At 40.4% G+C, this 15301-nt stretch overlaps 1 protein-coding gene across 1 annotated transcript in view; it reads left to right on the top strand.

Moving 5' to 3' along the window:
• fgf11a (fibroblast growth factor 11a) overlaps window positions 1-15301 on the top strand; it is a 70634-nt gene that overhangs the window by 26487 nt on the left and 28846 nt on the right. Inside the window, exon 2 of the mRNA XM_088911280.1 lies at window positions 13399-13509. Within this exon, the coding sequence (XP_088767406.1) occupies window positions 13399-13509 (111 nt within the window). The remainder of the gene's footprint in view (window positions 1-13398; window positions 13510-15301) is intronic.

Raw genomic sequence — 15301 nt, 5'->3', positions numbered from 1 at the left:
TACACAGTAATGCAGTGTAATGCAGGGGTCTGAAGGCACTTGTTTGAATTCATCAGGTTGGGACACAGCAACACAAACTCCATGTGTTTCATTACTGCTGATGCAAATGAAACATCAATACGAAGATGTCCAGGACAGCTTTAGCCATGTTTTCGAAGCAACTAGCATAAAAATTGTGGACCATGCAGAGAGCAATTTGATCTGATCTACTTGTTGTGGTAAGATGACAGATGGCTTAGTCTTTGATCTTGTGATTTTTGGAACAAAGCACTACTGAGATTCACAACTGTGGCTTGTGCCCTGGTGTTCGCTTCAGTCTGATACTGTCATCTGCAATAGTTTCATTTTTAATGAGATGAAAATCTTAGCAGATAATCATATGAGAAGAGAAGAATAGTCACATGCAAGTCCTTCTGGCTATGAGATTGGGAGAGATTTTTAAAAAAAATTTCAGTCTTAATTTAACCATGAAGTCTCATTGAAAGAGTAAGCTTTACCACCTCTTCTCTTAAAAATGATACCCCAAAATTGAGAAGTGCCTTTTATACTGATTTAGCAAGCTCCTGCTTTAGTACACTGAGAGATTTATGTGACACTTTTTAAATCCTTTGATCTTTTCTCACTAGGGAAAACAACAGGTGGCAATTCACCATGGTGGCAAACGTTTTCTGACCTTTAACCCTGACTGGGGAGTGAAGGATGTCAGCCAAGCCTGGGTTTCTGATCTGTTTTTAGACTTAGTCCCTGGAGATTGAAGGAGCTTCAGTCGTGGGGACTACGTCACTTTAACAGTCTCATCATGAACTATGAGGATGTGCGTGCCTGACGTTTGTGTCTCTGTGTGTGTTTGTGTCTCAAATTCGTGTTTCCAAATTGCAAAAACTCAATTAATATTTAGAAAAATAATTCAGGTCCAAAAGGGTACAAGTTGACAAGTTAGTTAAGAAAAATCTACCTTTCCTTAACCAGAGTTCTTAGATACACCTATTTGCAGCAGTAAATCACATTTGCAAATATGATATGGTTTATTTACAGCAGATTTTCTGAAAGCTTGTGATAAACTTCCTCCTAAAAGATTAATTTTGCAATTACAGGCAATAGGCATTCAAGGTAAAGCAAGTGGTTGGACCGAGAAGTGTTTAATTGATTGACAACAGAGTACAGATAAGGAGTTAATGCTCTGATTGGGGTGATGTAATTAGTGGAGTACCACAAGGATCTGTACTAGGTCAAATCTTCTTCCTAACCAACAGTATATAAATGATCCAGAGTGAGAAAGCTCCTGACAGATTAAATTTGATGTAGGCTAGAGAGGTGCAGAATATTATATGCAGGTAGAAAAAACAGAAGCTATAGTTTTAAAATGGGAAAATTGGAAGCACCTCAAGCTGCTAAAAAAACTTGTATTTATGATGACACAATTATATCTTTTAGACAATGTGAAGAAGCACTAATAACAAAAAAAAACATTAGGATACATAGTTAAAAGCTTAGAATTTAACTCAAGGGATTTTATGTTAAGATTGTACAATGCACATGTTAGAGCTCATTAAAAATTTAGATAAAATTGTACAATGGCACAGTAGTTCACATTGCTGCCTTGCAACACTGAGGCCTGGGTTCAATTCCTGGGGTGCTATCTGTGTGGTGTTTGTTTGTCTTCACCATGTTCACATGGGTTTCCGCTGGGGGTTCCTCCCCAAAGTCTGAAGATAAACAGTACTGGTATGTTAATTGGCTTCTGGGAAATGTGCTGTGACATGAGTGCGTGTGTCTGTGCGTGCCCTCCGATGGACTGGCTGATGGATTTGCCCAGTTATTAATGACACAGTCCATCTCTGACTAGGATTACAAACCATCGTGACCATTGTCCAGTGCACTGTGAAGTGTTATACACCTCCTGGAGTGGAATCAATACCTCTCTCTTTCCTTCAGGCTCTGGCCCTTGTCCCACCATGGTGCGATTGTTCAGCGGATCATTAACGTATTTAACATCTGAAGGAGCTGGGATTAAAAGCCTGCTTGGCCAGTGTTTTTTCCTTTGAATTGGGCCCAAGGGAAGCATCACTTTTCCTGAATTTGCTCTAAATTATGTCAGCAGCAGATTGAAAGTGTGGTCAAAGCTTTCCTTTTCTGGTCACTCCCCCTTCATGCTTCATCCTTTAGTGTTTGGTTCTTAACCTGGGGTGCACACACATCTTGGGGGTGCGAGATGCCCTTTCTTGGGATGCCAGATTTTTTTGGAGGAAATGAAATGAAAGGAAAACCCAAATCAAGCACAGACACACAAGTACAACTACTGTGTTACATCAAAGCTGGGTATTTTAAGGGAAACGTCAGCGAGTCATTTTTCATGCATTCTTAATCTTACTGCAAAATAAAAATAAATGCATAATTCTAACTCTTTTATTCTGGAGCTGTGCCATATCTTCAGTTGAAGAACTGAACTACTTTAACAATTGTAAGGGGTGCGAGTGCAGATTTGGAGAAATCAAGGGCTGTGGACTGCAGTAAATGGTCAAATCCACTGCTTTAGTGTGTCGATAATGAGTACTATAATTTCAGTACCCCTCAGCAGCACTGGGGGGCCTTTTACTCCCAGAATGAACTGGGCTGTGCCAGGATACTCCTTGTGAACTGATGATTTTTTTTAACTGACTGACCGGTCCTGGCCTTGAAATCAAATACTGAGTGTGAAGAGGCTAGACGCCTCAGGGAACAGTTAGTCCAAATTCCCATCTGTGTGTCTGCCTGACCATTACATCTGTGAACCCTGCTTTGCTTCAAAGCTTTATTTAATAATCCAGACCAGTGCCTATTATTCCAGCCCCTGTGATAGGTGCCGAGTTTAAAAGACCTCCCTCCAAACTTACAATATGTATTGTATGTTGCTTTGAATAAATTGTAAACTCTTATCTTCCCCTTGTATTTACAAGAGGCTTCTTGCATTAGCACAGTCAGGTAACCACTTCGCTTAATCACGTCCAGTTACAAAGGGCTACGGTTTTAAAAATGCTCTTCAATTCTCCTCTTCAAAACTTTTGGTTTTGGTTATTTACCTGATAAGGTGATGCCAGCATCAGCATGATGAGCCCTGCCAAGTGTCCCTGCAGTTGTACAAAGGCAGCTAATGTCTGCTGCTGTGCTCTTTGCACCATGGGAACTGACAAGGCTGATAGATTGGAGAGTGCACAGAGCCCCAGACGTGTGCTTCCCAAAGCTCAGAACATATCAATGCCTGAGGAGTAGATGTCAAGAAAAGGAAAAGACAGCCTGCTCTAGTTTTCAGTGTATTGGGCTTGTGTAACAAATTGAAAGTATTTGAAAATATCACACATTTTCGAGATGTGGAATACTCAAACAAAACTACATAAATTGAATCCGTTCATCCTACATTAGAACACTGGCAGTTTATTAAAAAGCAACAACGGTACCTATATCAGTAGCAGCTCTCTAAAGCTGAGAGTTCATAGCAGAGACATTAACAGTAATGGCAATAGGAGGAGTAGTTGTAATGTGCTTTTGCATAGCAAAGGTATTATTTCCCTCATTTTTGTGCTTACCTCATCGTATACATATTTTATTATACTGTACTTACCTATAATGTGTATTATTTGTACACATCCTTAATATTAAACTTAGAGCACGGGCTGAGAGTGGTTGCTAAGCAAACAATGCTAAAATATTAAGGGAGTGATCGCAACAGTGCCGGTAGTATCCGTAGGAATGCCGATTGATTTGGAACTGCGGTTTTAGCCATACTTTAAGGAACAAAAATGAATTCTTCAAGGACATAAATCACCAAGACGTTATCGGTGAGGGAGGTTTCCTCTCTGCCTCAGTGTGTATTGTACTAGGTGCATTCTGTAACTGGCTCCTAAAAACAGTACATCACAGCTGTAGAGGCCATTGCAGGCTCATGCAAGTGAATCAGGGTGGAATATTACCTTTTTAATGAAATAACCATGCCATCTTTTAGTCTAGGGGGAAAATAATGACTTAGCTTGCTTATAGTTTGGGTGATGTATGTCGTTATTCTGTTGACTATAAACCTTCATAACTCATCCTGTAGAGTTGGGAAGAAGTCTCTAACTCACAAGTGTAACCATCTGTACTTCCGTCAAGCCTTACTGATTGCTCAGATCCTGGCAGGGAAGAGCTACAGCACTGCAGTGTCTTTTGGAGGGGAAAAGCTGCTGAGAATTCAAATGGTTTCACAATCTGGAAACATTTATTCTTATCACGGGGCAAACAAAGAGTATGAAATATGTGAAACCGAGGAAGACTGAGGTTGTGCTCAGAGGCTCCCATTAGAAAAGTTTATTTTTTTAATCATCACATGTATAGTCTTTTCTCGGCCTGAAACTAAAATATCTATACAAACCTCCATCCCATCAAGACTACAGTATATAAATACAATATCTTACCTTACTGGAGTGTCTTCTAAGGTGCTAAATAGGCATTTTTTTCAGAATTCAGCAGTTCACTGTACTAACAGTATTCTAGATCACTAATCTGTAATCAGTAGTCTGTAATCTGCACTGGTACCAGTGAAAGTTAGAAAGTTAGAATAGCCTTCCCCTGTTCACATACAGTACAGTATAAGGGACTGAATAGTCTGACTGCAGCTTGTCTTGAGGTCAAGCTAAAGGCAATGAACTAAATTGATTAGATCAGTATAGTCTGACTCAATCATGTAGTCTGTTGATGTAGACCTTCTTATTCATCTGAAGACAGTGGGTGACAGAGGCCTCTGGATTGCAGCTTGATGTCTATAGAACAGCTTATTGCCCAGATCCATAAGGAACTCTGTGACTATCAACGCTTTCCAAACTCGCCTAAAGTCTTGTCTTTTCACTCCAGAAGCTACTTGTACTTACAGCCACTTTTTTGTTTGCTGTGTATTCTGTGCCATTTCACGGTGATTTGAATTTTGTTGGAATACACTCAGCAACCTCATTATGCTAGGAAAGTATCGTAGTATACATTTTTTGAGCAAATATACAGAATGCCCACCAGTTGTGTAGACCCTGTTAGAGATGACACACCTCTGAGTTTATATCATTGTATCCTGGATCAAATAGGAATGTCCAGTCTGGTTATGTTTTTTTTACTAATCCCATTGATCCACCCTGGCTGCTGAGTGCCAGTATATGCTGTAGGATGAGGTGTCCGGACAGCTGAGGCATCTGATTAGATCAGCCGCCCATAAACACAGGGAGATCTAGGGTAGGTGGACTCCAACCCCAGCTGAATGGAGACCAGGCGGCTCCACAACTTATCAGGCTAGAAATTCCAGATGACCAGCATGTCATGTGCAGACTGTATATGATCTACTCGAGGCAGAAAACAGCAAGTTAAACTAAAAGAAATGTGCAAAAAAGTGCAAAACTACAACAGGAATTGGCACGCAACTGTCACGATCGTTACTCCTCCTCTAAAGGGCGCTCCAACCCTTCCTCGTTCTGTCCCATTCCCCACACCTGTTTCTTATTCCAGCCCCTCTTCAGTTCCACCTTTAAAGCCAGACGCAGGCGTTTGCCCGAGGCTTCTCATTGAATCCCGTTTCGTGAGAGCCCGGGGTCCTGCCGCGTCTGGCTCCGTCATGGTTTTAGTTTCCTGTTCCTGATTCCCTGCCCCGCCGGTCCCGACCCGGTTCTGGTTTTTAGTTACTTTGGATGGATCCCCTGGTCTTGGACTCTGCCTCCCGTATTGGATTTCCCTTTGGGATTTATGCTTGGATCGTTCGCCCCGGACTCACTTCCCCTGGACACCTGCTCACCTCGGACATGCCCCCCTGTCTCCTGACCCACTCCTGCAGGATATTTTTCCCTATTGTTTCTTCACCTTCCGGATCGTGTCGTCCGCATAGGGCCCGGAAAGAACTGTTCCTGACAGCAACAAAATGTCAGATTTTTAACCTCTTTTCACCAACAGATTCCTTCTGATGAAAGTGAACCAAAACCTGTCAGATACTGGGACCAGAAAGGATTACATTTTGGGGAAAGAACCTTGTTTTACACATTCATGAAACTTTTTAACTTTTCCTTTTAAATCTACTGGGCAGAAGCCATGCCTTTTGATTGTGTGAATGCACTATTTCATCAGAGAATAAAGGTCATTTCCTTCCAAGCAGAAACTTAGAGGGCAGTAGGCTCGCCTGTGAATGTTTATTTATCTTTGAAAAGCAGTCTTACTTACTTTACCTTCTACACATTTCTGTCTGCTTCTGAGTGCATTAGGGGCCAATGTTAGAGAAACACAGATGTCAAATGCTGGAGACTAACAATTCCATCCCCGTGTAAATTTTAGCATATTTAAGTTTGTGTAATAAATCCATTAAAGAATTAAGCCACATTATCTTGCCCAGTTAGACAAAATGTTACTAATAATAATTCATTTAATGAATATCATAATTCATAACTACTTCTCTTAACTCCCCCCTGCACAAACAAAAGGTGTGAAGACACTGTTCATGGTAAGAAATGAATGTGCAGATAAGCACTAAGCAGAATACTGTAGTTCAGGGTTTCACTTTCAGATGCACCTGTATTCCAAGATCCATAACTCTTCCGTAATGTCTTGCAGAGATCGAGACCCTCTGCAGTATTTTGCATACAGAGCAGTTGTTGCTTTGACAGCAGTGTCTCTGCACGACAATCGAAGCTGGGCGCTTACTTTGGCCTGTCCTCCTGCCTGTGTTTCCACCCTGCCAAATCGGATACACTGCAGTACAATTTGCAGATTTAACCTTGACAACATGAGGTTTTTTGTCTACTTTAGAAAACTTACATATAGAGTCAAACATATTGTTGAACATCTAATGTATGCAATAGATTTCAGGGTTTTTTATGTGACACTTAGCTTATAAAGTGTGTGAAACCGCAGAAAGACAAATGTTTACATTTTTATTTTTTTTGTTCTAGGTAAATATACAAACATTTGTCTTTCTGCGGTTTCACACACTTTATAAGCTAAATGTTCTACGTACATTTGCCTGAATGCTTAATAATTAAAAATACTGTACCTGCATATATTTAAATCAATTTGAAAAGGCTTCATATTTTGTTTCTAGGTGCTCAAAAAAACATTAATAAATGATATCTGGACCAATTTCCAACTCTTCAAAAATAATTTCCAGACTCTTAGAAATTAACATTATTATTGTACAATTGTACTAAGTGGAGCACACATAATACCATTTCTGTTTATAAAGTGTATTTTTGTTACATACGCAACAGTGACTCTTGTTTTTAGTAAGTCTTTAGGGAGACTTGAGGCCTGAATGTTTTAGAATAGAGTACATTTATAACTGCATTATACTGTGGGAGGTGGGGGAAACCTCTCTCAGCCATCAGCTCCTGCTGCTGCTGAGCCATAACGGGCTCTTTCTCCCACAACCCTAGTGGAGGGCGCCTGGAAAGCAGACCTGCTCACCTGCTGCATTAAATTGGACAGTGGTGCAGCGGTTAGCCTTGCTGGGAGTGCTGGGGCCCTGGGTTCAATTCCAGCGAGTTAACTGTATGTTCCCCCCTTGTTCATGTGGGTTCTCCAGTTTCTAGAAGATCCAATCCAGTCCAAATCTGTTGGTGTTCATAAATTGCCTATCAACTATTCCAATAAAAACAAAGAAGAAAAGGCTTTCTTGCAAAAACAGCTTCTAATTAAAAAAAAGTTACCTTGAGGCACTTGAGAAAGGCCTCAAAGTGACTGCCTTCATTTTAAAAGCTGTGCCAACTCAAGCCAATTCTCATGAATATTTAACTCTCTCATTAAAACTTCATTGTAGTGCTTTGATTAAGTATACACCGAGGCCTCCCAATCCTTTCTTATAAGGAGCTGAATAAATGTTTCTGGAGCACTCACAACAAATACAGCCTCTATAACCATTTATCAGACAGTTCTGCTTTATTTTCTGCAATCTTTCATAGAGACTGTAAATACTGTGAAGAAAATCATTTGTATTTCTGTAACGTGTATGCTTAAGCTAATTGGGGGGAAAACAAAAGCTGTTCCGGCAGATTACTTTTATCACTTAGTATTTTTTGGTACATGTATAAACGCCATTGTCCAGGTAGGAACAGTTTGGTTTTCTGAGATCAGAAAGTTTTTAATCTCCCAGCTGGTCTCTTTGGATCTCCCTTTTTCAAATTCAAATGTTGTGTTATTCATGCTGCCTTCTGTCAGTAGTTTCCCACTTTTTCTCTCCTCTGCTCCTAACACGTGTTCTCTCTGTTCTGATGATGTACTGATTAATGACTATGAAAGCCCAATGTGGTACTTGGTAGAAAAACAAATTAAAAGGATTTGAATCTGAAATTCTGAAATTGTGGTGATGCAGTGCTTAGTCTTGCTTCCTTCCCCTGTGGCCCTGAATTAAACACCTGGGGTGCTGTCTGTGTGGAGTTTGCATGTTCTTTCCTCTAGGTGCTCCAGTTTCTTCCCATGGTCCAAAGATATGCTGGTAGGTTAATTGGCTTCTAGGAAAATTGGCCCTAAGTGTGAGAGTGTGTCTGTGTTACTGTGTCTGTGTTAGTGTTTATGTGTGCTTTGTGATGGACTGTTGTCTTCTCCAGTGTACCAAGCCTGTGCCTGTTGCTTCCTTGCTTGGGTGGGTTTTGGCTACTTCTGTGACATTATACTGGATTACTGGACATTATACCACACATCCTATAAACCCACTGTGTGAGATTTCACATTCACTGGATTACTAATTTTCAGTGGGTTACTGGGATTCACTTTTTTGGCTTATTAATACCATGTCTTAAATAGGCATGAATCTCTGCACCACTTAAGCATAGTACCATGCTAGTTCATAGGGTTTTAATAAGTTACATTAATGAAGTTGTAGGCAGAAGCATAAATGCCCAAATATGAAGTTATTTAACTAATGTCTGACTAAAAGGATTATAGTAATGCATGACTATTTTGCTTCCCTCATTATGATTTTGCTGATACTTTAATATTATATTCTTTAACTAGCTCCCTCATAACAGCTGCATACACAGTATTAGAGACGTTTTTTTATAACAATCCTTAAAATGAAGGGTCTTCTATTCAATTTCATAATAAAAGACAACCTTATAATGTGCCGTTGTCTAATAAATTGCTGTTAAAACACTTTGCCAACATACTAACTTTACAACATTTTTATTCTAATAAGAAAATAACTAAATGAAGTGTCCCATAAATATTTCAAGGCAATGATTCAAGACTCTAACAGGCAGTTTAAATGTTTGGTTTGGTAACATTATTAATTTGTCTGCATTTTAAATGGGTTCTAAGTATAGCATACAGAATATATATTATGAATTAGTAGTCTTGCTTTCCTCTGCAGTCATTAATCCACTTCACCTCTCCACAGAATGGCTTTCTATATAATTCTTACCAATGTCAGTTATTAACTCTCCAGAATAAGATCAGTCATTCTCAGTGCAATAACTCACTAGCTCCCACTGCTGAGGTGCTTTTACTGTTTGGTTCAGACAGTAAAAGCATTTGATCTTTGAAATTTTGATCACTTGGTTGTTTTATTGAAAGCGTTTGAACTTATTGCCTCACTTGTTGGTTTGGCAGTGTCAGTACTGTTAGTTGTAGTAGGTGGGGAAAATTTGTGAAAATATGTAGCAAAATAAGTGGGGAAGGTCAAATCAAAGCTATTCTCAACAAATAGAGAGTTGTAAAGAAGGCAAAGAGCATTATGGAATGTGTGTCTCAGTCCCTCCATTGCAAATTTGCGCTTCTCCCATCTGGGAGACCCCACTGTGTCCCCAGGTGAAGTAGGAGACCCAGGGAATCTCTCCCCCCTGCTGCAATGTCCCTCTCCAACAATGTCAAGTAACTCTGGTATCTCCTGTAACACTATTTTACCGTATTCTCTGTGGGTAATATTTGTCTTCCTTATTGTCTCTATTCTCCACTCTCAGGTGCCGAACACCTGAAGAAGGCTCCACACCTGAAATATTGAGTTTCTTTTCCTTTCCTTTCAGCGTGGAATACGCCTTTACCTGTTCCTTTGCAGCCTATGCAGGCCGAGGTAGCTACCTACTGTACTTGATCTTCCTTGTTGTCTTCCTTGTTGTATTGAGGTGTGCCGTAAGACACATTTCCCCCAGAGGGAAGCTGGAACAGAGCTGATCAGAGATATTGCCAATTCTTGGCTGAGCTCCTTTTGCCAGCCGTGTCCTAGATTCCTCAGGTAGTGGGGAACCACTCACTGGGAGACACAAGGGTGAGGTGAGCTGTGCCCGGCCAAGGTTTCCTAACCTTTCCTACCCCAGGCCTGTGCTTGCTCACTCTCCTGCAGAGCCTCACTGAACTCAATGCACATTATTGAGGACTGGGACTGACAGGCACGTGTGTTGGAGAAGCGATCATGCACATCCACTCTCTCCCTGTACGGTCCAGGGATTGGTGCCGACAGCTAAGCTAACAATTGGACTGTAAAATATAGAACTACTGGTGTTTTTTTTTAAAAAGACCAGATCTAACCAGTTTATGATGAAACGAATGAAGTGACTCTAAAAGTGTGAAGAGTGCAGTAACTATGTGCGTGAAAGGTTGAGTACACAGCACAGGAGACAAAGAAAAAGATCCTTTCGTTTCGCAAATGAGACAGATCCGCCTTGATGAGAGATCGGTTTAAATGAGATCAATGCTGATGTTTCAGAACCGGAGGGAAGAGCAGCCCAGGTTACGCCAACCCATCGAAATCCACAATGCTTGTGACAGGCTTATTTCTCTCTGTGTCACACAACTGCAAGAGCTCAAATACACCAAGGCGACTCCGTGGCCTCCAGACGTATTCTATCCTGTGTCTTAGCTGTTAAAACAGGAGCCACTGACATTTCAACACAGGTGCCCTCAGGGCAAGTGTCACCTGCGAACTGTTTGGAGATCCAGTAACAGGCACCATTCAATGCTTTGGCAATGTTTGTACATTTATGGTCAGGACAGAACTGATTTTTGATTCATCCATCAAAAATATAATGAGTTTTGTTTTTCTTACTTGTATCTTGCTGGAACAAGATTGCATAATAACATTTGGAGTGGCTTTATTAGTTGTTCAGCACTGCTCTTGGTCAGGTTGTGGATGACTACAAAAGTATGAGCTTATTAATTTGGCTCCAGGACACCTGGAGTTCTTGTAAATTGTAAAATAAATTATGGAAAACAATACACGTAAAAATAAGGAATGTTTCAATTTGTGTTGATTCCAGCTCTGCTAGAGCTTGAGTCTGCAGTTTGTTAAATTATCAGGCTGCAGTACAGAGAAAGGTATACTGTATTAGTGCAGGAAGGGATCTGCAGTGCAGAGGGTTTATTAGTTTCATTTTAGCCAGGCTCCATATGTCTTAACTTAGCAGTTACCTGCTTCATAACTGATCCATTTACAAAAGGTCAACTGAAGTAGAGAACGCAGTGTCAATAATAGTCAAACAAACAGATTGAACACTCTAAAACAATAAAAAAATGGGATAATAATTCCTTTAAAGTTCAAGAAAAGGAATAAAACAACAACAAATATGGGAGACAAAATGTAAAACGATCGGACACTGGACCTTGTTAAAGGAGTTTTAAATTTAGATTCAGTCAAAAAGTCAATTGAGTGTACTGTATAAGGAATTGTGAGCACACATGAAAAGGGGTATTAAATGTAAATTTAGAAAAGGATATTAAAGAATGCCAAAAGAGAAAATATGAAAAATATGGTAATGGAAGGTAAAAAATATTTTTCACTATTCCATTTTTCTGTACTTTTCTGATGTTTTTGGTGCAGTAAAGCAAAGGTCTAGATTAATATTGCACTCATGTGAATACTAAGAAAAATTCTAAGAAAAAAGTGTTTCTGGCTGAGGAATTTAGAAGAGGCAGAAATGCTTCAGGTACAGGAATAACTTGAGAGCAATGCAACTCACGAACCTTATATCTACGAGTGTACCTAAGGAAATGGGATACTATTCACAGGCTGTTAACAAAACAAGACAGGGGTCACATCTTGTGACAAGCCGCCAGTAGTGAGGACAGTGGCTTCAGCTGACCAGCAACTAGAAGTCACTGCGGTCTCTGTTGTTTGTAAATAGGTTCACTTGCGGTGCATTATTAATAATTGCTTACATTTATATAGTGCTTTTCTGGACACTCCACTCAAAGTGCTTTACAGGTAATGGGGACTCCCCTGCAACACCACCAATGTGCAGCCCCACCTGGATGATGCAACGGCAGCCATAGTGCACCAGAACGCTCACCACACATCAGCTCTCAGTGGGGAGGAGAGCAGAATAATGAAGCCAATTCATAGATGGGGATTATTAGGAGGCCATGATTGGTAAGGGCCAATGGGAAATTTGGCCAGGACGCCGGGGTTACACCCCTACTCTTTCGAGAAACGCCCTGGGATTTTTAATGACCACAGAGAGTCAGGACCTCAGTTTTACGTCTCATCCGAAGGACGGCACCTGTTTACAGTATAGTGTCCCCGTCACTATACTGGGGCATTAGGACCCACATGGACTGCCAGGTGAGCGCCCCCTGCTGGCCCCACCAACACCTCTTGCAGCAGCAACCTTAGTTTTTCCCAGGAGGTTTCCCATCCAGGTACTGACCAGGCTCACACCTGCTTAAGTTCAGTGGGTTCCCAGTTTTGAGTTGCAGAGTGATATGGCTGCTGGCACAGGGAGGCACTGTGGCACAGTGGTTATGAGTGCACCTTTCAGCACTGGGGCTCTAGGTTCACTTCTGAATCTGGGATGCTATCTCTGTGGAGTTTGTATAGTCTCCCCTGTGTAGTATATTGTGTGGTTTTCCTCAAGGTCCTCTGGTTTCCTCCCATGGACCAAAAACAAATTGTTGTTTCGTTGGCTTCTGGGAAAACTGGCCCTGGCGTGAGTGTGTGCGTGTTTGTGACAGTGTGTGCCCTGTGATGGACTGGTACACTGTGCAGGGTGTACCCTGCCTTGCACCCGCTTCCTGCTGGGATAGGCTCTAGCTCCCCCACCACCCTGACCTGGATAAAGTGGTTAGAGAAATGGATAGGTGATATAAAAATTGCCCATAAAATAAACAACGGTATAACCTTTTCTACTGAAATTAGATAAGCAGACTACTGTATAAAGACTCCTGGGATTAAACTTGTAAGTGTTTTCTGATGGAACTTTGAAGTTCACAAACAACATTGTCCTCCATGACAATGACCTTTATGTTCTCAACACATTGTCAAGAGCTGCAGCTGCTCCACAGGAGCAGGGAAGCTGATTCCTGCTTTAAAGTATTCATCATCTTACTATTGCAGACAGAAGCTAATTTCTACTCTTCCTCTGATGCAGAATTGTTGCCATCAGGCTGCCTCTGGCCCATCTGGTGATTTTTGTTTGTTTTTTTTTTCCATTTCTTTTGCAGAGCCCCAGCTGAAAGGCATTGTCAGTCGCTTGTACTGCAGACACGGCTTCTACCTCCAGTTGCAGCCTGATGGGACAATAGATGGTACCAAGGATGAAGCCAGCTCCTTCTGTGAGTCCATCGTGACTGGCATATCCCCCCCACACCATCTGCCACTTTCCTGTCCAGCAGGGTGAATCCCAGACGGATAACCTTGGTTTTGCTGTCCGAGGGCATATTTGGTGACATCTTGGAGTTCAGAGAGAAATCCCACTGGTCTGTTCAAACACTGGTGCATCAGGGCCACGACGTACAGTAGCATGGTTTCTCAACGCACAATGCTCACACAGTTTCACACAGGTCAGCCAATAATCTTCTCGTCAAAGGGTTCGTTTTCTCAAGATCCACCTTTGCCCTTTGTTCAAGGGTTGGAAAGTTTAAACAAGAGCAGATGTCTTCTGAGAGCTGGGAATTCCAATGCTGTGAACTCTGCACTCACAAAGTAGAGCTTACAGAGCTTGTGCATCCCTTAAATTCCACTGAGGATTCAATCAGACAATTGATTACAATACATTCCAGCTGGGTGGCTTGAGTTATGATTATGGGGCTGTTTCCATCTTTACAGCTCTGCAATGCAGAAGGCTTTCTGCACACATGGTTTTCCAAACAAGTTCCATACAAAGGCAAGATGATACACAACATTCAGATACACAACTTTCATCTTTTCTGACCTACAATTCTTTGGATAAAACTTTAGCCAAAAGTAGAGATGAATATCATGACAATTACAGAGGGACATTTTTTGGATATATTATTTTATTAAATTGTATTTTTCATTTTCTATTCTTCAGCCAATGATTGTATATTGAACTTTGGCCTCTACAATTATTATCGAATTGTTTTGTGCTACTGTATATCTTTATAAGGTTTTAACATGGCAACGCTGCTTATATGTGAAAATCCCTCAGATATTATGAAAATCAACATTTTCATAGAACTTGTCATAGAAAAGCTATGCAGATGTTTTCTATATTGTAATGCATTTAAAAGTCTTTTCTTGGAAGTTATCTAGGTGACGTGTGTAAAAATATAGTCCTTGCACATTGTTACAGTGGAACCTTATGAAACAGTTCATAGACTTCTAAAGTTATTTTAGTTGTTGTTGATCCAAATGAAACTATGTGGAGGTAAGCTTTGTTTACGAGAGACATTTTATTTTTCAGATTTTGTGGAAACTGTATAAACTTGACCACTGTCTTTAATTTTCCCATAATGCTGTGCGCATCCCCATCCGGTTGTCATGGAAAACATTTTGACTGAAAATCTCTCAGAAATAAACCTAAACAAAAAATCTTAACATTTATTCTAGTTCACTTTAGAAATTTACTTTACAATGCTGATTTGTGGAGCACTAAGAACATTAGAAATCTGAACTTAGAAACAAGCACATTAAGACATGTGACATGGTGTACTATATTTAGATTCCAGAAATCATTTGATGAAGCCTTATAAAAGGTGATCAAATGAAAATGAAGGAATATGAGGTAATGCAGAGCTCAATTTGATGTTACTGTTTCATGAATTAAAATGGTTTACGATTTGACAAGTGTACATAAAGATCTGGCAATTAAAATGAATTTGATTTACAATCTTCTCAGAAACTGAATTGCAAATAGCTTAGCTGACTACAAATCTATAAGAACATTTTATGTTGAGCACAGGCTCTTTAGACCATCATAGCATTTTTTCTTTCATGACAACTCATTCTGACCCAGTATCTCTCTGGACAGATCCCAGAATGTATTAGAAGCCACAAAATATGGTACTGTAAGCTTATTTATAGGATGCTTTTGTATTTTTTTCCCCAAACCAAGTAGTACCAGTAACTATTATACATTTTTATATACTGTTATTTACACTTTTC

The sequence above is a fragment of the Atractosteus spatula genome, chromosome 3 (assembly GCF_055471065.1).
Source record: "Atractosteus spatula isolate fAtrSpa1 chromosome 3, fAtrSpa1.hap1, whole genome shotgun sequence".
Lineage (NCBI taxonomy): Eukaryota > Metazoa > Chordata > Actinopteri > Semionotiformes > Lepisosteidae > Atractosteus > Atractosteus spatula.
The sequence above is the reverse complement of the archived record's forward strand: the minus strand, read 5'-3'. Positions and strand labels throughout refer to the sequence as shown.